Source organism: Leptonychotes weddellii, chromosome 14 (genome assembly GCF_054177405.1).
Source record: "Leptonychotes weddellii isolate Sample4059 chromosome 14, ASM5417740v2, whole genome shotgun sequence".
Classification (NCBI taxonomy): domain Eukaryota; kingdom Metazoa; phylum Chordata; class Mammalia; order Carnivora; family Phocidae; genus Leptonychotes; species Leptonychotes weddellii.
Window position 1 is genome coordinate 62,319,870 of NC_138382.1, and position 25,084 is coordinate 62,344,953.

The 25,084-nt window shown below is 54.8% G+C and overlaps 1 protein-coding gene across 6 annotated transcripts in view; it reads right to left on the reverse strand.

Moving 5' to 3' along the window:
- Positions 1–25,084, reverse strand: part of RGS3 (regulator of G protein signaling 3) — a 117,577-nt gene that overhangs the window by 45,801 nt on the left and 46,692 nt on the right. For 4 of the 6 annotated variants that reach the window (XM_081803402.1, XM_081803405.1, XM_081803404.1 and 1 more), the window contains 3 exons: positions 21,262–21,373; positions 15,209–15,252; positions 9,136–9,258 (listed from right to left, as the gene is read on the reverse strand). In XM_081803402.1, the coding sequence (XP_081659528.1) occupies positions 9,136–9,258; positions 15,209–15,252; positions 21,262–21,373 (279 nt within the window). Of the gene's footprint in view, positions 1–1,550; positions 4,684–9,135; positions 9,259–15,208; positions 15,253–21,261; positions 21,374–25,084 lie in introns of those variants that run through there. The other 2 variants (XM_081803406.1, XM_081803408.1) reach the window with 1 other exon arrangement.

Consider the following 25,084-nt stretch of genomic DNA (forward strand, 5'->3'; position numbering starts at 1 on the left):
TTTTTTTAAAGATTTTTATTTATTTATTTGAGACAGAGAGAATGAGAGAGAGAGAGCACATGAGAGGGGGGAGGGTCAGAGGCAGAAGCAGGCTCCCTGCCGAGCAGGGAGCCCGATGCGGGACTCGATCCAGGGACTCCAGGATCATGACCTGAGCCGAAGGCAGTCGCTTAACCAACTGAGCCACCCAGGCGCCCCTGGGGCAAGTTTCTTAACTTCTCTAAGACTCGGCGTCTTTGTCTACCAGTTGGGTGTAAGGAAAGTAGATGTGTAATGGGGATAATGAACCTCATGAGGGCTGGAGTGAGGGTTAAAGAGACCACAGAGGTCACAGTGTAGGCGCTCACCGGACCACCTTGTGTTATTGTTCTACCCTAAACCAAGTACCTGGGAACAACTGCAGGATGGTGGTCCTGTTTGGAGAAAGGCTGGAGGGAAGATAAGGTCAAGACAGGATGGAGGGTCAGGTCGTGCTGTCTTCATTAAGAGCTAAAGCAGGAAGAGCACCATGGTGGAGGAGAAGAGCAAGATGGCGGAGTGGGCAGTCTGTCCAGAGCCAAGTGGGCAGCAAGCAGGGGAGAGGAGAAGGCTGGAAAGACTGGAAAACACTTGAGCCTTTTAGGGAAAAGAGTCTGCTTCCTGGGGGGAATATCTGAAATCCAGTCCAGCTGATTCCCAGTTACTTGGGGTTGAGATTTGGTACTAGTCAATTAGCAAAATCTGGGCCCAGAATGCAGAAGCAGACTCTCTTCCCACCTTTGACAGGGCTCAGGTCAAAGGCCTGCTTCCAAGACTCAGGTCCTAAACCTGTAGCTGTCCCTTTCTGCCTTTGGCCACAGTTCCATTGCTGCTGGGCACCCAATACTGTGTCTGCTGATCCTCTTGAATGCCAGACGCGAAAGAAAGGGGCATCAGCCGACCGTCCCAGTGCCCCCTGAGAGCCTATCTTCAGGAACTCTCTCTTGCCCTCCATATCAAATCTGGTGTGAAGCTCTTGAGCTTTTCTGGGCCACCCCTCAGACATATGAACTCTGGAAGCTTACTCTCCACTATGTGGAGAATAAGACATCTCATTCATTCGTCCTAAAGCATCTCTTCTAGAGCTAAAAGGTCCACAGCTTCCACATGCACGATATCATCCTCCTGCCTCTTCCAGAAGGAGATGATTGATTTCTCTGCTTCCACCCCCAAAAGGCAAACCTTGGCATCTGGGAAGAGCAGTGGCTTAGGTTGAAAGTCTTTGGCTTGAAGACTAGCTTGGCCTCTTGCCTGCTGTGTGACCTTGGATAAGTCATTTAACTTCTCTGAGTCTCAGTCCCTTTCATCCGTACAGTGAGGCTGCTGAAGGCCTGGGGAGAGAATAATGCCTAGGGACCGCGGCTGCCATCCCGGAAGGCCCTGCTGTCCCTGTGAAGCACCCTCCCACAGACAGCCTCCGCCCTCACTCTGCAGACCCCCACTTGGGGCTGTGTGTGAGAAATGAGGGATTTGGTGCCTGAACTGATGAAAAAATTTTAAATAGAGGATTAAAACAAACAAACAAGACATACTTAAAGAAATGTCAACATTATTTCCAACAGGTCCCAGCTCCCAAAGGGTCAAAAGGCCAGGCCAACAGAGACCCGGCAAGGCTACTTACAGGAGAGACAGAGTTTCAAAAAGACCCAGCGCCTGCGAACTAAGAAAGCCCGGGATCCAAGGGTGTGAGGGGAACTTAAAGGATCACTTTGTATTCAAATCGCACAGATGGCCTTTTCAACAATAAATGGTGTGCTCCCGTCCTCCCGGCTCCCGGGCCCCAGACACCAAACCAAGACAATTGGACCATGAGGAAAGAGACCATTGTGTAGGCTTCTTAGCATGATTTACGTGGAGGGTGGGGCCCAGCCGTGTTTCCCGTGATTATGACTCTCAGACGCAGTTTCCATAGCGTGTCCATCATCCCGGACGGTGGGGACGGACTGGGACGCTGAAGAGCTCCAGCCACCCGGTCATATTTCATCTTCTCAAGCCCGTGGAGCCCAGTGAATCGTTTCATCGATTTGAGAGGCAGAGCGCCGATGGCGCTGTGGCTCACCACAGTCCCCGGCCAGATGGGCCCGGGCCCTCCAGGAGCTGATGTCCGCTCCCCCGGCAGCCGGCCGGGCCTAGGACCCCAACGGGAGCGCCACTCAGGTCGGCGGCCGGTCGGGGACAAGCTGGGAGGAAAGCCCTGCCCCTGGGGCTCGGTGTTGTGTTAGGCTTCTCCATGTCCCTGTGGCCAGAGCTCCTGTCGTCCTCACCTATCTGGTGACCAGGTCCCGGAGAGTCAAGCTTGCTGCCTTCCCAGACAGGCAATTCTCCCGGGCCTCACATTCCCCTTAATGTCATTTTGTAAGGGAATCAAATGAAATCAAAGTGCCCCTTGCTGTCTGTGCAGATGCAGCTGCTCCGCCTCTGAGAGTTAACCCTGCGGGCTGAGTCCTGAACCACAGACACCGTGTAGCGCTAGGCAGCGGGCCGAGCTGGTTTCCCCACTGCGCTGGGACATCAGCCCGGTCACTGGCCGATACATTCCATCCCCCCTGTTCAGGGGATGTCTGATCTTGCCTACATGGGAGGTCAGGGACGTAATATTCTCTTCTGGGCCATCCTTCTTGGAGTTCAAGTGGCCACAGCCGCTGAGCAACCTCACCAGGCATAAGAGCCCTCTCTAAAGGCACTGAGAAGGTCTTACAGGACACGATGCAGAGACCATCCAAGGTCCAGGGGCTTTTCTGGCCTGAGCCATCTCTCCAGCCTCTTTGACCCCCTTTTTCTATGTAAGTGACTATGGTCCTACATATACCTTTTGTGTTGGAGCTATATTACTCGGACCTGTGACCTCCGGCTTCCCTCCCGCTAGGTCTTGGCAGTTAGAGAAGGGCATGAGAGCTGAGCTGCTCCAGGCCGTGAGCAGGCTGGGCTCTAATCACTGTCCCCCAGTAGGTCTTCCTTTAGCTAAGCCACACCTAGCCCCAGTCCCTGAGCCTTGGGAGCTCTGCAGAAAGCAAACCAAATCCACTTCCAGAGGGCTGAGTCCCAGCTTCCTGTCGGGCCATTCAGCACAGGACGGAGGGACAGCACAGGCAATCCCTGCTGAGGCCTGGGGGCTGTGAACTTCCTACCTGGGCCACGTGAAGTCCCTGCTGCTCCCCCCTCTTCCAGGGCCATTGTTAGAACTCGGCCCTGGTGCCCGCCCAGGCCCAGCCAGGAGGCTCTGTGAGGCAGGCTCCAGTGCTCACTTGCATCACTGAGAGAACAAGACACAGTGGAGGAGAAGGGGGGTGGGGCCAGGAATTCTCTCTTCTCATTCCAGAACCTCCACCACATCCCAGGGTCTGGAAAGTCCCATACTTACCTCCCCAACCACTATCCCTATCCCGGATGGGCCACCACTGCTCCTCACCTGGAAGACTGAAGGGACCCCTTAACTGATCTCTGCACACGCACTTGCGTGATCTGGCCCCCACACACCCACCTGGTCTGCCTCCTCACTCAGCTCCAGCCACGCCGGCCTTTGTTGGCCCGAGCATGCCAAGCTCCTTCCCATCTCAGGTACTCGCCGCAAGCTGTTCTATTTGCCTGCAACACTCCTTCCAAAGTCCTTGACTGGCTAACTCCTTTCTGGCCTGCAGGTCTCAACTTAAACGTTAGGATATTCCCTGCCCATCCCCCCACCCACCCACACACACAGTAATATTCTCTCTTAAAGGAATCCTTTTCTTCATAGGTGATCAGTTTGTAATCACGTGTGTGTATGTGTGTGTGTGTGTGTGTGTGTGTGTGTTGGTGTTGATCTATTTAATGCTCACTCCCCTACTAGGACTGGTATCTTGATAAGAGCAGAGACCATGGGGTGCCTGGGTGGCTCAGTCATTAAGCATCTGCCTTCGGCTCAGATCATGATCCCAGGGTCCTGGGATCGAGTCCCGCGCCGGGCTCCCTGCTTGGTGGGGAGTCTGCTTCTCCCTCTGGCCCCTGTCCCTCGTGCTCTCACGCGTGCTTTCTTTCTCTCAAATAAATAAAATCTTTAAAAAAAAAAAAAAAGAGCAGAGACCATATCCACGTCATTCTCCACAGAATCCCCAGTTCCTAGCCTAGAGCCTGGCATAAAGTAGATGCCCCCCAAATATCTGCTGGATGAAGGAATGAATGAATGAGAATAGATGAAGAAGTGATTGCGTGGAGATGTCTTCTGGCAGCGGAGGCTGATGACATTGTTCTCCGTCATGGCTGACCTCTGCCAACCTCTCCTATGCCCCCAAGGCGGGCCCTGGAACCACGGGAAGCCCAGATGCTATTTCTCCTCCTTCTTCCTTGTAGGGAAAAATCTGAGTCTTCTCCATTTGGGACGTGCCCATAGGGCCTCTCATACCACTGTGGTCCTTCTGATGCCAGTCCACACACACCCGTGGGGCCACTCCCTTCAGATGACCCTAGGCCCACCATCTTGGTCCTCCGTTTTGGGTCCAGTTGAGGTGAGGTTACTGTGTGGTAGGGGATGCCCAAGAAAGGGTTAAGTTGCCAGAAGCAGAGTCCCGCCCTTGGGATTGCTCAGCCAATCAGAGTCTGTCCTGATGAGGTAAAGCTTCTATCCTGGGTAGCATTGGTTGAGTTGGCCGGCCCCATCTCCTGCTGGAGAGAGCCATAAGGGTGGAGTTTCTGTGGAACCAGACAGAACTGGAATTAGCTCGCTGTCTACTCAGGCCAGGGCTGCCTGTCTCCAGGACCTGCCCCTGTTCCTTCCTAAGGTGCTCAGACAGACCCTGGCATCACCGGGGCCCCGCCTCTAGCTGACCAGTGGAGATGACAAGGCGTCACATCTGGGAGAAGTCTCAGAGCCAGAGCAGGCCCAGGAGGCCTCAGTTTCCCTGCCTGCACCCCGGAACACAGCAGGCAGTTACCAGGCAGTGACATGGAGCGATCATCCCATGCGCTCAGGGTAGCAGCATTCAGCTTCAATAAGCAAGGCCACTAGAAGAATCGTCCTAAATAAACATAGCTTTAAAATGGTAACAAAAGCAGCTAGTTCACAGAGTTCTTCTTGTGTGCACATGACATGAGCTTACTCGTCACGAGAACCCTGTTAATCCATCCACTTTACTGATGAAAAAACTGAGTCTCAGCAAGGCTCGGTGCCCCACCCGAGGTCACAAAGTGGTAAGAGTTTACACCTCCCATATCACTTGCCGTATCGTTTTTGAGCAATCCGTTGGCAGATCTGTCTCCGCCCCTGGACTGCGATCTCACAAGGAAAGAACGTGGCAGATCCATCCGTGCATTCCCACCGTGGAGTCCAGGGAGTACCCCGAGAACGGAGCAGTCCCTGATGCCCTGCGCCCCTCGCCTACCTGATGGCTGTCGGAAGCCTAATCTCCTCAGAGCCTTCCCGTGGCCCAGGCCAGTGCTGTGCGTGTGGTGGGGGCTCAGTGGAGGGTCACAGAGTGGAGATGACGAATGTGTGGCCCAGACCCCACCGGACGGCTCTGAGGACGCAACAGGCACAGCCTTTAAAGCGTGGAACGCCATTCCCAGTCACCTCTGTCCAATGAAAGGAGAGTTCCATAGGACACGTCCCATCCATCTCTGTGACCCCAAAGGATCTAACCTAGTGTCTGGCACAGAGGAGGCATTTGTTATGTGTATTTGATTGAATAACCAAAATAAGATGCACCTATTTGTCCCTACTGGCTCAGAACCTCAGTGGCCCCAGGCGGGATTACCTGTGAGTTATTCTAGATTAGAAGCAACCCAGCACTCCCCGTGGCGGGGAGTCTAGTAAAAGTTATCCAAGGCAGAAGAAAGGTAGGTTCCCTCCAGGAATAGATCCTGAAGCAAGTAGGCAGAGTTCTGATGAGAAAGAAGGGTGTGGTGAGTGGTGAGTGGAAGGAAGCTGGGTCTTAATTCTACAGAGAGAAGGGGAGCTCACACGGGCCGACCCAGGGCAGCCCCGTCCCTAACCGCGGGCACCTTAGAGGGAGCTGGAGAAAGGCAACAGAGCTCCCAGAGAAGGGGTTCAGGCCAGACACTGCCTGCCTCATTGTGTCCACACTGCCCCAGCTGGAGCCCCCCCAACCCGGACAGCAACCCACAGGTACCCCGGGGACAGCACGGAAAGCCTGTGACTTCCCCAACGGACCCAGCCGCTACAGGCAGCAGAGTTCACAGCAATCCAGGCCTGGGGGAATCTGCAGGGCAGGGTTTCCTCATGGAGACCGCATGACCCCAGGCCCTCCATGATAATCTTCCATGGGAAGCTTTCAGGATAATCCCAAAGTTCAAAGAGCCAGAAAGAGCCACCTGACCCATGCCTGATCAGGACCACTGAGGAAGAAGCTGCCAGAGGCCACACACAGGTAGTGGCCCAGCTGCCTCTCTGTTGTTCTTGGAATCCATCTTCTTCCAATACCTCTGCCTTTCCCAACAAGCATTTCATGTTCAGGGCATCCCATTTATGGTTTGCAAATTTGGGAAGAACTCTGCATTCCTTGAGATGTGTGAAGGGTCCCCCATTCCAGGGTATCAGCAAACACTGTTGAACAGGGTTGAGAAGGGGCGGCATGGGACTCTGGGGAGTTCCCTTGCAAACCCCTCTTTCCCCAGAGAGGCATCTGAGTTAAGGCTGGGAGCAGCCTGGGGAAAGGCTTCCCCCATGTACAGCAGAAGGCGGAGCATTCTCAGAAAGAACAAAGAAAGGAAAGGCATTAAAAAAAAAAAAAAAAAAGCATGCTACTCAGTCAGGACAAATTAATCAAGCAGGACTCTTTCTGCCTGAAAAGCAAGAAGCTGGGGCCTGAGCTCTGCCTGGTCTTCCCTCTTCTCTCTCCCTGGAGGTCAGCAACCTTAGCAGAAAGGCTGTGGCCCAGCCCTTGGCAAAGATGTTCACAGTCACCTCCGAGGCTGCCGGGACCTGGTGGAGCTGAGCACAGGTGGACGACCAGTGGGCCGGCTGGATGGCCACCAGGCCAAGTTGCTAAGGTTGCTAGAGCCCTCCTGGAACTCCATGGGCCTGGAGAAATCATACTTACCAGAATTTCTCTCGGGGAGCTTTTTGTAAGGGACCAGAAGGAATAAGTTGCTAAGACTCTTGAAGTGTGTATGGTGGGGGTGGGGGTGGGGGAGGTTGGGCTTGGGACCCCAAGGGGTCTGCCTGCCTAACAAAACATGGTTACATAACTCCCTTCTAAGGATTGTGGTCCAGTGGGGTACGTAGGGCTGCGCCAGGGTTTAGTTCTCAGGCAAGGAGGCAATTCTGAGGTTGTCCCAGTGCTCAGGCCCTCCTTCTTTACCCTTTTCCCACCCAACACACAGCTGCTCCATTAAACACACATTTAAAGAGTTTTGACTTGAACAGGCGTCTAACTGTTGCCAGCCCAGGGCGCCCATAGGTCTCGGCGTGGCCCCAAAGCTGGGCCCCAAACTCTGGGGTCCTTCCAGTGTCAGCCAGCCAAATCCTTAGCCTGCAGTGCCCAGAGCCTGTCTCAGAAACGCAGACTACCTTCAGCCACTCAAACTGTCCTCCCAACCGAAGATGGACAGACTGCCCAAGGCACCGAGAAGACAGTTGCCAACACACTCCAGAGCCTGCAAACTCTGAAGTTGAAGCAGAAAGAACTCTTCCCCCCACACCAGAAGGAGCTAAGCCCAAAATATAAGAAAGCTGGGGGGCATGAGTTTAGTCATGGATCATCCCAGGGACTGCCCCAGTGAAGAGAATGGTCTGGTTTCTGACTGTGACCAAGCCAGGATCAAGGGTACAAGGCAGCCTACAGCCTCAGCAACAGGTCTCTGATCAGTAGAAGAACTGGACAATGGGAGGGTAGCCACAGGATGCTGGGGCAGAGCTGGGGGCGGTGCACGCCCCACCGCTGTGGTTGAGCGAGCACCTGCTGCATCCCAGGCAATGTGCCATGAACTGCGTATGCACCATCTCATTTAACTCTCCTGGCAACACTTCGGAGGAGGAACTGTTGTTCCCAGATGGAGGCACCAAAGCACTGAGTAGTCGAGTGACTTGCCCAAGGTCACACCGCCAGTCAGCGGTAGAGTGTGAGTCGAAGTCCGTGCCCTTCCCGCTCTCCCCCTTCATCAAAGTTACTCTTGCCTCTGGCTAGTATAAAACAAAATAACTTTCAAGTCTGAGATTACAGGAGCCTCAGACTGTTACTCCCTTCCTTCAGGACTAGCTGCTGGGCTGCTATCTACCACCACTGCTCCAGAGGAGGCTGCCCAGAAACCTCCTGCCCTCAGCAGGCCTGTCCCCGCAGCCCCCACCATATGCCTGCCAAACACATGGGAAGAAGAAACAGGCCGGCAAGTTTACTGGCTGCCACTCGCTTTCATTCATCCTCTCCCCCTGAGCCAGCAGACCAACCACTCAGATCCTCCTGCAGCCAACCAGACCAAACCCCCAAATGGCCAACACTTTCACCAAAGAGAAGCCCCCCGCTTGACTCACAAATGGGAACTACAGCTGGGCCCGGTGGCTAGCATCCGGCTGACAAAGGGGAAGGCCGGGATCTGGCTCCTGTCCCATCCCCTCCACAGGCACCGGACCAGCTTCGGGGCGCCCATCCCCGGTCAGCCTCAGCTGGGAGGTTCTAATCTTCCCTGATGCTCCAGCTGGCCAGCCCCCAGTCCCCAGCAAACTCCACTTGGTTCCACTTGGCTGTGGCCTGCAGCGAACTAGAAACAGCTTCCGCCACAGACATCACCTCCCAACGATGCCGGCCCTCAGCCAGCATTAAACGCCCGTGTGCTACCCCTGGGCATGACCTACCGCATGGCAGAGGGGGACTCCATACCAGGCGGCAGCAGCGGGCCAACCCAGATTCGACCTGGCCAGAGGGAAACCATTGAACAGAGCCGAGAAGCGATGGCCGTGCTCCCTTAGGCTCCGTCGCTCTACCTGAGCCAGGCAAAACCCACCCGGTAGACCCCGTGAGACGCCAAGGGGGAGAGACACTCAAGCACGGGCCTCCCTGCCAAGAGCTTGTTGCTCAGATCCAAGTCCTAAGCTGGAGCTGGTCCCGATCTCAATTCGGAGGCTTGCAGGTCCGGGCTGGGGCGGGGAAGCCAGGCAGCCAGGGCGGCGGCCACCGGCGAGGCCCTTACCTTGCTCTCCGGGGGCGAAGCCATCAGCTGTTGCTGCTTAGCGATGTTCTCCGACAGGCACCAGCACACCCTCTTCTTCTGCTCCTGCGAGTGCGCTTCCAAAGTGAATAAGCACTCTGCCTTCTGACGTCAGGGAAAACAGAGGAGAGGATGGTCAGGGCTGCTCCCTGGTTCAGGGGGCTCCCAGGCCCAAGCCCATCCCTGAGCTCCAGAGGGTGAGGCTGCAGCAGCGGGGGCGGGGGGGCCCTAAAAGCCACAAATGCACACTAATCCCCAGTGACATCGAGGCAGCCAGAGGAGCAAGGAAGCTGGTTCGGGGGCCAGCTGGCCAGCGAGCGGCGTGTGCCCGCGGGTTGGGGTGGGGGAGGGGGGGAGGGTTAGCTCCCCACACAGTGGAGGCCTGTGGAGAGCCACAGGACAGAAATGGTGAGGTCACCCCCGGGGACAGGCAGCACAAGGCGGCAGCTGCAGGAGCACATGGGGAACCCAGAGGGCCAAGGTCTCCGGCCTGCTCACAGAGCCCCCCTCCCCCCACCTGGGCACACGATCTGATCACAAGGCCAAGGTTAGATGGGCAGCTGGACAGACATACCAACAGAACTCAAACAGAAACTCAGGTCCCTTCTGAAAGTCTCATGCGGGCGTAGTCACGTGGCCCCTACAGCCACACGCGTGCCTAGCCCCGGAGCTGGGTCCGACCCGGGCTCCTCAGCTCAGCCAAGTGCCAGGACAGGCTCCAGCGCTAGCACTGCTGTCATTCCCATCTCGCTTTGCCATCTAACCTCGTTAAGTGCAGTCTCACCCCCCCCCCCCCCAGCTAGACTAGAAAATCCTTCCAGGAAGGCCTTTCCCATCTCGGCCCAGCACAGTCCTGGGCAAGTAATGGCCTCGGTAAGCTCCTGGAGGGGCTTCCGGGATGAGGTCAAAGCCAGGCCAGTTTTGGCATAAGCATCAGGGCTCTGCCAAGACCCAGGGAGGCGGCCCCGGGGAGTAGGAGCGTGCTGGGGGGAGGGGCGGGGGGGCGGTAGAGCATGCCCAGGGCTATCACCCACTCTAGAACACTCTGGTCAGGGGACTGCAGGCTCTTTCCAACTCCGCTGGAATTTGATTATAACCTCACAGGGCTATGATTACATGAGCTCAGCCAGGGAGCTGAGAGCATGAGCTGGATGGCTTGGAACAGAGAAAAAGACAGTGTTTCTATGCAGTCCTTCCTCGTTTTGCAGTTGGACAGGCCTGGCTCGAATCCCAGCTTTGCCACTTCCTAGCGGTGCACCTTAGGAAAGCCTGTCGAATGGGAGTGGGAATGACATGACCCCCTCTCAGAGCTCATGAGCCGGTAAGTCACAAGAACAATCGGAGGCCTCGACAGACAGCAGCTACCGTTGTTACTGCTCCGTACTTCGCTCATTTAATAAATAGTTATTGAGCGCCTACTACATGTCAGGGACTGTTCTAGCTCCTGGGGGTGAAGAAGCAAATAAGAGAGACTGAGCGGGCGCCTGGGTGGCTCAGTTGGTTAAGCGACTGCCTTCGGCTCAGGTCACGATCCTGGAGTCCCGGGATCGAGTCCCGCGTCGGGCTCCCTGCTCAGCGGGGAGTCTGCTTCTCCCTCTGACCCTCCCCCGTCTCATGCTCTCTCTCTCTATCTTATTCTCTCTCTCAAATAAATAAATAAAATCTTTAAAAAAAAAAAAAAAAAGAGAGACTGAGCTCTGGCCCTCAGGTTGGGGAAGAGACAATAAACCAAGAAACAATGAAATAATATCATAGCCAATTGGGAAAAGGCCAAAAGGGAGAGGTCCCATCTGAGCCTGGTGGTCAGAGAAGGCCTCTCTGCAGGGGCAGCATTCGGGCGAAGGCCTGAACGATAAAGGCCAGCAAGGCAAATGCTTGGGAGAAACTGTTCCAGGCAGAAGGAACAGCACATGCGAGGGCTCTGAGCTGAGATGGTTACCAGCATCATCAACTAGCATGTGGGGACATTCTCTATTCTGCCATCCCCCCGAACCCTAAGGGATGCCACCCTTCAGGGCGGGGCCAGCTCCCCTGCTAAGTGTTCCCAAGCGCGCCAGTCACTCTTCTCCTGCCCCAAAGTGCTCAGAAGCTGATCTTCCTAAAAGCATCAGAGGAGAGAGGGAAGAAATTGCCTCCCCTTGGCTTCAGGGAACTGGGCAGATATGGGGAGGCAATCCTCCCACTTAACAACAGATTCCCTCCACTTCTCAGAACTCCCAGCCTGCTGTAGGGGAAGGACAGGCCCAGCAAAAAAATACCCCAAGATTCCCCTGAGGGAAGCCAGGCAGGGCAGGAGCTAACCAGAGGGTCCTGGGCTCCCTGTCTCATCATGTTCCCCTGCCAGATGAGGAGAGAGGCAAGGACCATGGTCCCTTCCAGCTTGGAAAGGCCATCTCTCCACAAAGCTGGCCCTGCCTCTACCTAGCTCTTTGGGCTTCAGCAAATCCCTTAATCTCCTGGAGCCAAACCTCCCTTTTTCTTTCTGTGCCAAAGCAGGAATTCTGCCTTAATAATAATTCCTTTTATCTAACTATCCATTTTAAAGAGCACTTTCCTACCCATGCTCTCATTTTGTTCTTGACAATTGCATGAAGAGGTAGGGAGGTTCCTGGATGGTTACTCCCAATTCAAGGAAGGGGAAAACCAAGGCTCCAAGAGGCCAAGGGCCTCCTCCAGGCCCTTATTGCCAGTGAGCAGCAGAAGGAAGGCTCAAAGCCTTGCAGAAACACCCGTTGAGATTTCATCCCCCAAACCCGAGAGGCCCCGGGAGGCCCCGGCTGGGCTGCTGCCGGCTGGCGGGAATGCTCCTCCTTGCAGAGTGGGCCCAAAGTGACCAGAGCACGAAAGCCTTCGAAGAGCTCAGTCAGCCAGCGGCTCGGAGGGCAGCCACAGAGCTCACTGGTAACGTCTTGTACTACTCAGCACTGCTCTGAGCTCTAGGATGGTGGCCGCCTCCTCACAGTTACAGGGCTACCAGCATCCTCATCTTGAGTCACCCCCCACCGACATGCCGTACCCCGCACAGTGCTAAGCACCTCACCAGTGGGGTCTCGGTACTTCTTCCAACAACCTCGCAAGGTAGAAGCTGTGATTATCTCCATTTTACTGACACCCACAAGAACCACTTCCTCTCCCCTGCCCTGTGGATAATCTCTTTTTAGAAAGTCATATTTCTCTCTGCCTGGGATGGTGACCGTATGACCTGTCTCAACAGCAGAGTTCAGGGCTGAGTCTCTGGCTCTGAGAGCTTGAAGCCGAAAGCCCCATAATGCTAGGGAATCCAGAAGCCTTTTGAGCTACCAAAGACCTAAACCCAGGCCTGGCCCGGGGCCAGGGATTGGCTGTCTTAGATGGGCAAACATTTTGGGGAGGTCCTTGCTCCCCAGGCTCCTTTCTAGGAGATTTTGGAGGCTGGTCTGGTGAAGAGAGAAAGCACAGAACCAACTCCCTCCAGGGAAGCTGAACTCCCATCTGCACACATCTGTCCCAATCAGGGACCCCATTGCCTGCCTGACTGCTCTACATATGAAGGCTGGCTCTTAATCCCCCACGTGATCTAACTCACTGGTTTCAATGCCATTGCACACCGTGCCCTCCTCTTACCAGGATCCAGGGCTGAGGCTGTAAGCAGCCTTGAAGTCATCCTCACGTAACTCACCCAGAGACAGGGCTCCTGATGGGGCAGCACTGGGCCTGGACCTCTGCATTCAAACATGAGCATCCTCAAATCCAACCAGAAACCCAGGTCCTCCTGGCCTCTTTAAAACCCCCATCTTGCCTCACCTCCTTGTTCCTAAATTAGTATTATCTTTATAGGAAATAAAACCCCTTCTGCTACTGTTTGTTCACTCGCCTTGACAAACCTTTAATTCTAATGACCTGATGACACAGGTAGGAAGGAAAGGCACAGCCGTTGAACCATTTTTCAGATGAGAACACTGAGGCTTGGAGACGCTAAGTCAGCGGCCCCAGGAGACCTCAGGAAAGGACAGTCAAAGTCTGTCTTCTGCCTCCTCCAGAGCCTGTAATCTTACCACATTTGTATAACTCTATATGTACAAGGAACATGAGATATTCCTCTTAGTTTTCTTTTTATTTTTTTATTTTTTATTTTATTTTTTATTTAAAGATTTTATTTATTTATTTGAGAGAGAGAGAATGAGAGAGAGCACATGAGACGGGGGAGGGTCAGAGGGAGAAGCAGACTCCCCGCCGAGCAGGGAGCCTGATGCGGGACCCAATCCCGGGACTCCAGGACCATGACCTGAGCCGAAGGCAGTCGCCCAACCAACTGAGCCACCCAGGCGCCCTTTAGCTTTCTTTTTAAAAGGTCAATAAATCATTGGTGATGTCTCTAATGGAGAATAAATGAATATGAAAAGCTCTCCCCCCGTTATGAAGCTGACAATCATAATAACTTCCATTTATGGAACACTCACCATGTGCCAGACTCTGTGCTAAGTGCTTTGGTCAGGGTATCTTATTGAATCTCATTTAATCATTACGACAGCCCTGCCAGGTAGGCCCCATCAGCCTTGTTTCAGAGAGGAGTATGTGACTTGCCCAGACCTCTCAGTCAGGAAATGGCAGAGCTAAGATTCAAGTCTAGGTCTTCCTAACCCCAAAGCACAAACTCTTCAATGAATGGAGCGCAGGATCAGATTCTAAGAGACCGGTCCTTGACCAACATACCCTTTTGTCCCAGGGACCCCGGTGCTCTCGAGCCAGGAGGGAGCTGCGTCTGCCCCTGGGCTCCCAGGGGCTGAGGGATACCTGTCCAGGAGAACAGAGACTCCAGGGCCGAGCACTATTTAGGACAATCCCACCCAGGACCTACTGCTGGGAAACACCCAAAGCTGGGGCCACCCAGCCAACTGAGGCTTTCTGAATGTAGTGGGAAAAATCCCTCAAACTCCTGACTCTCTTGCCCCACTTTCTTTTTTGGGTGCCACCTGCATGTTAGACAATGAAGATACACCACTTGTCAGAAGGTCCCGTGAAGGGCGCCTGGGTGGCTCAGCCGTTAAGTGTCTGCCTTTGGCTCAGGTCATGATCCCAGGGTCCTGGGATCGAGTCCCACATCGGGCTCCTTGCCCAGCGGGGAGTCCGGTTCTCCCTCTCCCACTCCCCCTGCTTGTGTCCCCTCTCTCACTGTGTCTCTCTCTGTCGAATAAATAAATAAAATCTTTAAAAAAAAAAAAGAAGGTCCCATGAAGATGTGAGTTTGGGGTTCCCTTGGGATCCCAGACCATCGTGTGGAGCCTCTGTGGGGCTACAGAGCAAGCAGGCACCCTGGCTTCCCGTTACAGACGTGCCTCTCCCCACAGCCTCTTAGGAGAAAAGAGAGGCCTCTGGCTGCCTGTGAGCTCCCATCTCCCAGCCCCTTTGGGTCAGAACTCCCGGCACTTTAACTGAACTAAAAGGCCCTGGATCAATATCCCTTCAGCAATCTTTGGAGAGTGGGGAGGTCACAGCTCCCTGGAAGCCAATAAGCAGAAGTGCTTTTCTCTGGGCCAAACAAACCAGCCCAGCCGGAAGCTCTCCTGGCATTAAAGAACCTGGAGCTTCATCTCAGGCCCTGCCAGTTCACAGCTGCTAGGCTGTTTGCTGGGCGCTGTGGAACTGAATCCCCACTGGCTCTGCAGGGCCTCTAACAGCTGCTTCCTGGGCCTGGTGGAGGTGTGCCCACACGGGGGAAGACATCCAATGCCTTCCTGGCCCTCGGGTCGCCACTGGACGCAGCCGCTGAGCGGGGAGCCCGATGCGGGACTTGATCCCAGGACCCCAGAATCATGACTTGAGCCAAAGGCAGATGCTTCACTGACTGAGCCATTCAGGCACCCCCCTTCTAGGCACTTCTGTGTCCACTGCTCCTCCACACAGAGGTGAGAGGCACTGAGGCGGGGACCGCTGTCCCCATTCCACAGGGCAGGAGCCCTGCCCAGGACCACGGTATGAGCCTGGCCCCAGAGCCCTGGACTAGACCAGGATCAATGTCTTCCCACTAGCACCAGGCCACAGAGCTCTCTCCTCAGATCCAGAGGCAAGGACTCACCTCTGCTAGATACAGCACACAGAATTTCAGGTCTTCTGAAGAACCTTGGAGGGAACAAAAAGTAAGACTTGTGTTAGAGTCGGCTCCAGAGTCTAAGCAGCTTGCCCCAGCACCGCCAACTGCCTCACCCAGAAGCCCGTATGTGGTACCTCTTGGAAAAAGAGGAAGAAAGAGGCAGGCACAGGGGACAGGGAAATCTCTGGAGGAAAGCCCACTTAGTAACTAAGCAGATGGAGACACAGCCACAAGGCCTTGCCACAGGTCAGCGTCACCCAAGGAATGCTATGGTCCCACCCCCATGACAGGTAGCCAGGAGCACCTCTGGGCATCAAACAGCCAGGGGCAGGGAGCTGTCGTCCATCTCAGAAGGCCTCCATCTTTCCATGCTCCCTGACATGAGGGACACGGAGGGACACGGAGATAGCACACGTCTGGGTTTTCCTTTAAATGCTCCCAACTGCCTTCGCCATTTTGAAGTTCAACAAGGAGCCGCTTACTTGCTGGACGGACCTAGGAATGTGTGGGCTATGCAGCAAGATCCCCAGTCATGGGCTGGATGGTGCCCACAGATGGCTTCCCAGCCCGGGGCCCAGCCCCTTGGTGTGTCTTCCTAGGGCCCTGGTCTCGAATCCCAAATTCACCCATTCTCCACCTCTCCGCTGGGGAGGCGGCTGGGAGGGAGCGTCAGGCTCCCTGCTCCTCCAGCAGAGGAGTGAAGGCGGAATAGCTACAGAAGCTGTATTTGGTCAGACTGCTTCAGAAAGACCAAGACCGAGACATGACCCCTGGATGCTGGGGAAGGCTTCTTGCAGGAGGATCATTTTGAACATAAATGCAAGATGGGAAGAAAGGACACTTCCAGGAGGTGGGAACAGCACAGGGAAAGGCAGGGAAGTGCAGAAGCACAAGGTGTGGTTCGAGGACTAGCAAGCATGCGGAAGAAGCCCTGCCCCTTCCCTGACCATCAAGGGCTGCTCCTCAGAACCTGGCACCCCTCCCCACTGGGCCTCATTCTTCTGGGCACAGACCAGGGATGGTTCGTAATTTCCTGAATTTCAAGCAGTTGACCTCACTGGGCAGGTTACCAGTCCTTTCCAAGTGAAACCACCACACCACCTGTAGAAAACCACACACACTGTGCCACATGCTGGCTGTGTATTAGCTCAACCCTTCCAAAACAACCCCTAGGACGCAGGGGCTATTATCATCCCTGATTCATGTGAGGAAACTGGGGCTCAACACACATTTGAATCAAAGAAATTGTCCAATAAACCAAAATGCGTTGCAAAGTAAAGGTGACAAAGTAACAGAGACAATGGGTCAAGCCAATTCCTAAGAAAAGTGGTGAGTGAAAGCCCTCATGTGGGTGAAGGCCAGCCCTGAAGCAAGCATGTGGGCAGTTCCCTGCGCAAAACGAGGGCCAGGGGTGCCAGCAAGATCCAGAGAAAAATAGGCCAATAGTAAGTGGGGGGGGTTCACTCTGGACTTAGAAGAAATCCTTCTACTTCTCCCCACCTACAGGAGGGTTGGGAGGGAGAGGGTCCCACCTAAGAAGTCCATCATGTTTGAGAAACCTCTCGTTTGGAAGCTTCTGCCAACTCCCTGCCTTGCTGAGGGTGGAGACAAGGGAAGGTGGTTTCTTTTGTTTAAGAAAACATACTGGATGTCTCCTTGACTTTCCAGAAGCAGATCTTAGTGCCAAGGGAGAAACAAAAAGATCTATGTAAGAAAATAACAGAAATGTGGGTTTTAGAAGCTGGCAGTGAGAGAAAAGAAGGCTCTAGAAGGGAGGGGAAAGCCAAGGAGAGGGAAGCCTCAGGGAGACAGGAGGCAGAGGTTGGGGGAAACTCAGCCTATGACACATTCCCGATGGCACGGGGTAGTTGACGATTGCTTGACAACTTTCCTGGGCTGTGACACCCCCTGCCACCACCCTCCCACATTAACCCTAACCCCCGCCCCCAAATCTGCTCCACATCACGGCCTTGTGCTGGCAGTGCTTTGAGAGAAGGACGGAATGGGGGCAGTGCTCAGCATGGCTCAGAGCCTCATAAAGGGACAGCAAGCCTCAGGAGCCGAGCGTGCCAGGAAGGAGCCACGGCTGCTGAACAACGGGCTGCAAGGTGGCTGACCCAGGCGAGCAACCTCACCCCCTCAGAAACCCTTCTGGGACATTAGACTGGGCTCTGGGCTTTCCAGAGTGTGGAAACAGGGGGGTGAGTAAAAAGGGACATGGAAGCAGCACACATTTGGGCTTTCCATCCCACACTCCAACTGCCTTCACCATTTTGAAATTCCACACCAAGTCACCGGCTCCGGGGTGAACCCTGCTTCCTACCAAGGGCTGTGGGCTATGCAGAGAGGGTCCCAGAGGCCCAGAGATGGCTTCCCCACCCAAGTCTGACCCCTCTGTCATGTTCCCAGAGCCCTCTCCAGCCTGGCCTGAGGTCCCAAACTCAGCCATTGGCCAAGCCCTCCCTATGCTGTGTGACAAGCCAGGGGACGTGTTGTTCCCGTTTTCCAGTTGTAGAAACTGAGACCCTGGGAGAAAAAACAACTTGTACAGGCATGCCGTGAGTGAGGGGCAGCGCTGAGATTTGAACCCAGGATGGCTACCTCTAAAGCCCGTGTTCTGACCACTGGGTCCCATTTCTGCCCCCCACCCCCACCGGTTTCTGAATCTGCATGCCACCAGACTTGGCACTCCCACTCTAGAGGTGGGAACGTGTCTCTCCCCCTGCTATCGCCCTGGCGGCAAGCGCTCAGGTGGGCTCTGAGGATGTACTCAGCAAATGTCAACTGACAAAATTTAAGTCCAAGCATTCCAGCAGCTGGGACCTAAGCCGCTGAGTTTCCAAGACGGGGCACCTGGCTCCCCGGGGTGGATGGAGAGCCCAAGAATCAGCTGGACATTTCCAGGCCATCCTGAGAGACCAGAGCAGGCCAGGAAGACACCCTGTGGGCGGGATGCTGGCCGCCTGGGAGGGAGAAACACAAAGACCAGCACAGCCAGTGGGCGGCAGAGACAGGAAGAGGCCACAATGGGCCCCGGACGACCGGAGATGTCCCAATTGTTAGCGTGAGCTCTCCGCCTGTTCCCATTACGCTGCCATTCAGACCTGCTGAAGCTGGGGGGATGCCGGGCAGGAGGAGGGCCAGCAAGGTTTATGTGGCCACCACCAGTTGGGAGCCGTGGAGAAGGGTGCTTCCAGCCCCCAAGCTGGTCAGTGCTTCTAGTCTCCTAGTCGGTCATGCATTCATTCAGCCAACCAACATTCACTGGGCACCCACAATGTTCTGTGCCTCATGTAAGGCCCCGGAGGACGCTTGGCCAGAGAGCTAAGCTCCATTCAGGCAAGTCACACATGGGAGTCGTCAGTCCCCGGGTGAGGTAGATTCTCCCCTGCTGGGAGAAAAGCCCTCACCAGCCCCAGCCCACAGGAAAGGCCGCGTGTGCGCCTCGTTCCCATCTTCTCTGCCCCAAACGGAACTTTCCAAACATGCTGACTTGAAAAGGACACACCTGAGAGGCATGAGCAACACTCATCAGAGCCCATTCTGCCAAGAGAAGCTTCAGTTGAGGCCCCACATGGATCTCTTAAAAGCCTCACTCGGGCCCTCGCTGCTGCGGCAGGTGTCTGGGGGTGCCAGGGAGACGGGCCGGAAGCTGGGCACCAGGACTCAGGACACTGGGTCCCACAGTTCCAACTCCCAACTGCAGGAGAAGGGGACATGGGACTTCTGCAAACCCCAGGACCCACAAGCCTGTCTCAGGGGAGCGGAGGCAGGGGAGGAAGCAGGGGCCCTACTGATGCCTGGAGGAAAACCTAAAGGATGGGACATGCATCTGAGTGCTTAGTGTCACTGAGCCACGTCCCTGGGGAGCCATGTTCAGTTTGCTGGCTGACACTGCCGGGGAAGGGCAAGACAACGCATCTGCACCAAACCATCTGCACCAAACCGTCCCAGCAAGTCCAGGATACATGCATACTTGCATACACAACCTTCACACTCAAGCCAACCCCGTAGGCTCGGATGGCCGTGGTCATCTCTCCTGAGGAGTGCTGGCCTTGGCCACCCTCAGCCCACCATCTGCAGGGAGAGGATGTGGTCTCCAGCTCAGGAAGCCATGCCTGCACAAGGCTGTTGCTCACATGAGCTCAGCATCTGGAAGGTTTCTCTGCAACACCTCAGGCCCCACACCAGCCACTCTGACCAGCCGCCACCCAATGGAAGACGGAGCTCACGCTGACTCAGACTTCAAGGCTTGGGTCTGAGGGCTCCAGGAGGGGAAGATCCAACCAGTTCCCAGCCGAGCCCCCCACCCCACCCCAAGGAGTAGAGGTAGGACATTTGGGCACTGTCCCGCATCTCACGACCCTCAGGCTCCGTGTGAGGATGTTAGGGTTGGGAAAGAACATGAAGGGCTGGCCCAACCTGTCTTTCACAGTCTGAGACACCAGAGCCCAGATAATGGAGAGGGCCAGCTAAAGTCACACTGGCTCTCCATGCCCGGACCCCAAACTCCCAGCTACTACCCTCAGCTCTTCCACTGTCCTCTTCTCTCCCACCCCAAGCCCCTCTGCAAAGCACAGCCAGTTTGAGCCCCTCTTCTCTGTCCTCCCTCCTTCTAGCAGGAGGCTGAGCGGATGAGGGTTCTGGGCTTGTGGCCCCAGACCTGAGTGATGAACGTGATGAGCACAACTGAGTAAGGGTTCGGTTCCTATAATCAGTCAACACATATTACCGACCACCCCACCCCTGCCTGGGTCCCGAGTGTCTAAGCTGGGGTGGGCAGGCCCAGAGAGGAAGGGACTACACAGTGTGAGTGTGTGTGTGAGTAGGTGTGCGGGGGGGTGGCAGGGAGAGGAGAACGGGGCTGCAGGGGAAGCTGGTTCTGAGGGAAACCGGGAGGGGCAGGGAAGCCCAGGGCAGAGTCCGCTGTAGCTCTCACCTGCCCCCTCCTGTGGGCACCGGGGAGCCAGGGTCAGAGCTGAATCTGCTCAGAGGGGCTGCTCCCCGCCACCCCGAGGGAGGGGCCGGCCCCCAGACAGGTGACTTGCTTTTTCCCCTCAGGGGCCACCCTGGTCGGTGGGCAGGAGAAAGTTCGAGGCAGAGAAGGAGACGTTGTAAGTGACTCCCTGTGGGGCAGCCAGAGTGGAGGTTCTCACACTTCCTGGGTTTCTAAGGAGGGAGCACGGCGGGGGCGCCCAACACACGGGAACACAGGACGGGTCTGCAAACAGGCAGGAAGTTTTCCTGGAGCAAAACCCGTCAAAACAGAATTCTTTCGCCGGGTAATATTTTCCTCTCTGCCCCTGTCGCCCATGCTCAAACAGATCTGTTGTTGTTTTCATAATCTGGGAGAGGAAATCAAGCCCGTTCAGCAGAGACTTCAGGCGCCAAACCAAACCGCTCAGCAGATACTCCCAGCTGGCTTCCCGTTCCCCAGTGGCGGAGGCACCGTGGAAAGTTTGCAGGAGACACTGGCTTCAGGCTCCGCCGCACCCCAGCTCCGCGGTACAGCCGGGAGGGCCAGGAGCAGCGCGCTCGGGCCCAGGGTATGTGTGGTGAGAGGGCCGGCAGCCGGCTAGCGCGGGGCACCCGGTGTGGGCCGGGCCCTCTGCATACGACCTTACTGAATCTGTACAACCACCTATCGGGAGCCCCACTCACACGTGAGCCAACAGGCTCAAAGCGGTTGAGTAGGATGTGCCCAAGATCACAGGTGGTGAGGGGCAGGGCCAAGATCGAAACACGGGTCGCTCGGAGCCCAAAGCTCTTCCCACTCCACTCCACCGCCTCCCTGAAACTGGTCTGGAACAGAAACATCCCAGTAACGCTCAGGGCATACAGCCTAGCACAGAATGCCCGTGCCCGAGAGCCCCGCGGCCCCCGGGGGGCTGGACTTGACCCGAGCGCACATGCTCAGATGCCCCACTGATGGCTGGCAGCCCGGCCGCCGGAGGGGCAGAATCCAAACCGGGCAGCACGGATGTGGGCCTCGGGGCAAGCAGGCGGGAGTCCAGGGCACCTCTGGGGCACACGCTTACCTTCCTGTAGCTTCACACTCTGGAGGTAGAGGGGGTTCCTCAGGACGTTGCAGCGGCCCGGCTCATCCTCCTTGGTGAAGAGCAGCAGGTCCGAGTAGGCAAAGAGCGTCACCTGCATCACGACAGAGCATGCTGAACCAGCTGCTCTGCTGGCCCAGAGCCCAGGAGCCACAACGTCCCTGGGAGGTCCAGGTAAGGCGTCCTCGTCATGTCGGGCAGAGCGAGGGTCAGACTCTCAGTGTGGCCTCCGCCAAGGACAGAGAAGCGATCTGCAACCAGGACCTCCCCTTTGCGCTACTGTTTTCTATGCCTCCACTCTTGATCACAGCGGGCGGAAGGGGGGCCGGGGGATAGGATAAAATCCGACCCTCACCTTCCACGGCAGGTGGCCCCTGCAGGCCTCTCCACGGCCCACCCCCAGCCAGGCCATCTTCCTGACTACAAGCCCCTGGAATCTCCAGCCCAGCGCCGCTGGCTGGGCGCCACCCTCAAGCTGCGGGATGTTGGCCCATTTGCTTGTATTCTCCTCTAAACGTCTGGCTGAAAGAGCACTGCCCTTGGAGTCGGAAGTCCTGACGCTTCCCACTGGGGAGCCACGAACACGTGGTTAGGGTCCCCGAACCCTCAGCTTCGGTTTTCTCGTCTCTATGGACCGGGGAGCATCCCTGCCCAGGTCTCTCACAGACTTCTTTCACGAACCCCGTGTAGACTGTGAACTGAAGCATCGTGCAGTGTGAGGTCTTATTATCACATTCCTCGAGGATAATTTTAACTGCATTAATGCAAGATTGGTCTGAGAAAAAGCCAGTTACTTCCGCTCCAAAACAGACATGTATGTAACTCGTATCTCTTTTATGCATATATATAGCCACTCCAAAAATAAAAGGAGAATGCTATTTTTAGACATTACAGGTAAACCAACAGGCATGCTCAGCATAGTTTCATGCTAAAAAAAAAATCCACTTGATCCCGTAATGCCACTAAAGATTACACTGTTCTTTGTTTTGTAAATCCTGCAGTGGCCTTTAGTTAAAAGCAATGAAATCCAATTTTAGATTCTCCAAAGAAAACAAAGTGTTATTAATTATGTGAACTTCCCTGTGAGGTGTCAAACCTGACGCTTCATCCCTTCTGAGGTAAGAAGAGTCAGCCAGAGGGCTTGGCGTGCACCCCCAAAGGCCACAGCGAGTGTGTGCGGGATGGTTGCTAAAGTTTCAAAAGTTAACATGGTGACGTTTAGCTCTCCAGCTGTTAAGATGACCTGACAACTCCACCTCTACGAAACTGTAAGGATGTTCTCAACAGCATCTTTGTGATAAAAAAGAAAAGAACACAGATGTCCATCAACAGAGGATGGATAAAATAAATTATCTTCATATGGTAGAATTTTATGCAACTATTAAAAGAATAAAGTAAAGCTCTGTGGACAGAAATGCGGGCAGAAATCCGCCCACGGAGTGCCCGCATTGCACTATGTAAGCCAAAGAGTGCAATGTGCAAAAATGCCTACAACATAATCCAGTTTTGTAAAATAAAACTGTAAATGTGTACATTTTTTAAATGTCTAAGATACCACACTCTTCGCTGGGGAGCAGAATTTCACTTCCTATATTTCTGTTTAATTTGCATTGTATGACAAGAGAGTCTATTAGTTTTGTGATTAAAAATATATACATATTTTTCAAAGGACCCCTTGGCACCTTGAGCACAGCGCAGAGAGGTTTGAAGGAAGGAAGCTGGGCCACAGGGATAATAGGGGTGTCCTGGAGCAGGAGGCTCTCAGGGGCCCTAGCTTCTCCAAGGGGGACCAAACACAAGAGCTCTGGAACCGTGGGCTGGGAGGGATCCTGGCAGTGACTCTCTCCAGACCCCTTCCAAACCACAGTCCTGACCCAACAGAGCCTAAAAGAAGTCCCCATCTGTTAAGTTCTTTCTTTCTGCTCAGTGGATTCTTACTTGTAAATAACATCACTGCCTTCATTTATAGATGGGGCCCTGCAGCTCAGAGAGGTTAAGTGACCTGTCCAAGGCCACACAGCCAGGGACATTGCCCAGGTCTGGCTGACCCCAAAGCTCCCCTAATATGGAGAGGTAGCAAGAAGCCTACAGCTGTCCTGCCCCTGAATGTGAAAGAATCCAAGCAGGGACCAAAACAGAAAAGCAAAGGAGACCCAAAGTAAAGCTAAGGGAGGGGAAGAAAATGATCTGAGAGCTGAGAAGGATCTGAGGGGTTGACTCTCTGAGCAAACCTGCAGGCTTTCCCAATCAGAAGAAATCTGGCGGTCACCTCCGGACCCATAGGAAAGCTGGCCAGGGAAGGGTCAGCGGGGGGCAGGCTGTCAGGAACGTAAAATGTCAAAAAATGTCCCAGGCTCCAAGAGAGCTAGGTGGATGGCAACCAGGGAAGAACCATGGGCAAGGTGAGAAAAGCTGCAGGCCACCGCTCTGGCCCCAATTCCCAGAGCTGAGAATGTGGTCTAGACAGGAAGTGATTAAGGCATGAATGAAGAATTTCCCGAGGTTCGGGTCAGGGAAAGGACAGAGATGGCACGCAGCTGGAGGCAGGGCAGAGGGGCAAGCGTGCCAGGTGGGCCCCTCTCCCTTGTCACCAGCATCCAGAAGGAGCTGCAGCGGCCCACAGGGGAGTGATGCCCATCTCCAAGGCCCAGTTACCTGCTGACTTCCACAACAGGCCATGGGAGCCGCCAGGTACCTTCCCCACACCTGCTCCAAGGATATATCTGCTTTCCCAGAGGCTCAAGGGTTTTGCTTGGTTAGGAAATCCTTGCAACTTGGAGGTTCACTTCTCCCAGGTAGCCCTAACTGAGCTTTCTCTGGAGATCTTGCCTAAAGGCAGACCTTGGTGCTTTAGTTAATGGTAAACTCAGTGAGTCAGTGCATAAAGTAAGGGTGTGTCTATCTTGTGCCCCATAGTTCCCCTGTGACCTTGAGTGCAGGGCCTGGCTACATGATAGATACTCAACAGCTACTGTTCGAACGTGTAAGCGAGGCTCCGCCATAATGCTGATTTGATCTCAGGGCACGTTACTCAAGTGTGTGACTTCTGGGAGGGGGTATGATGTGGGGCAGCCCAGTATGAGACTGCATCAGCTCACAGACATTAGCCAACTGGAGCATGCTCGGAGAAGAGATGGGAAGAAGAACAAGGGGAGAACATTCCAGGAATAAAGATTTCTGTTACGGGTAAGGGAGAACTTTCGACAATTTAGCCCTCTCCAAGTAACAAAACCTATGCCTGGAGGGGCTGCCTCTGCAGATCAAAAACTGGCTGGAAAACCTTCAGCTGGAAAGTTACAGAGAAGCAGTCAGAAGGGACGACTTCAGAGGGCCCAACCAATACGGCAATCCTACAAACTTATCCAAGTACCTCTTGAATTGGTTCATATTTTTGACCTGAAGGTACCAAGATCCATGTACTGGCTTCCCAGCATATTTCATGAAAAAGAAATATATTGGGGCACCTGGGTGGCTCAGATGGTTCAGCGTCTGCCTTCAGCTCAGGTCATGATCCCAGGGTCCTGAGATCGAGCCCCACATCGGGCTCCTGGCTCAGCGAGGAGCCTGCTTCTCCCTCTCCCTCTGCCTCTCTCCCTGCTCATGCTTTCTCTCTCTCTCTCTGTATCTCTGTGTCTCAAATGAATAAATAAAATCTTTTAAAAAAAAAAAAAAAAGGGCGCCTGGGTGGCTCAGTTGGTTAAGCGACTGCCTTCGGCTCAGGTCATGATCCTGGAGTTCCGGGATCGAGTCCCGCATCGGGCTCCCTGCTCAGCAGGGAGTCTGCTTCTCCCTCTGACCCTCCTCC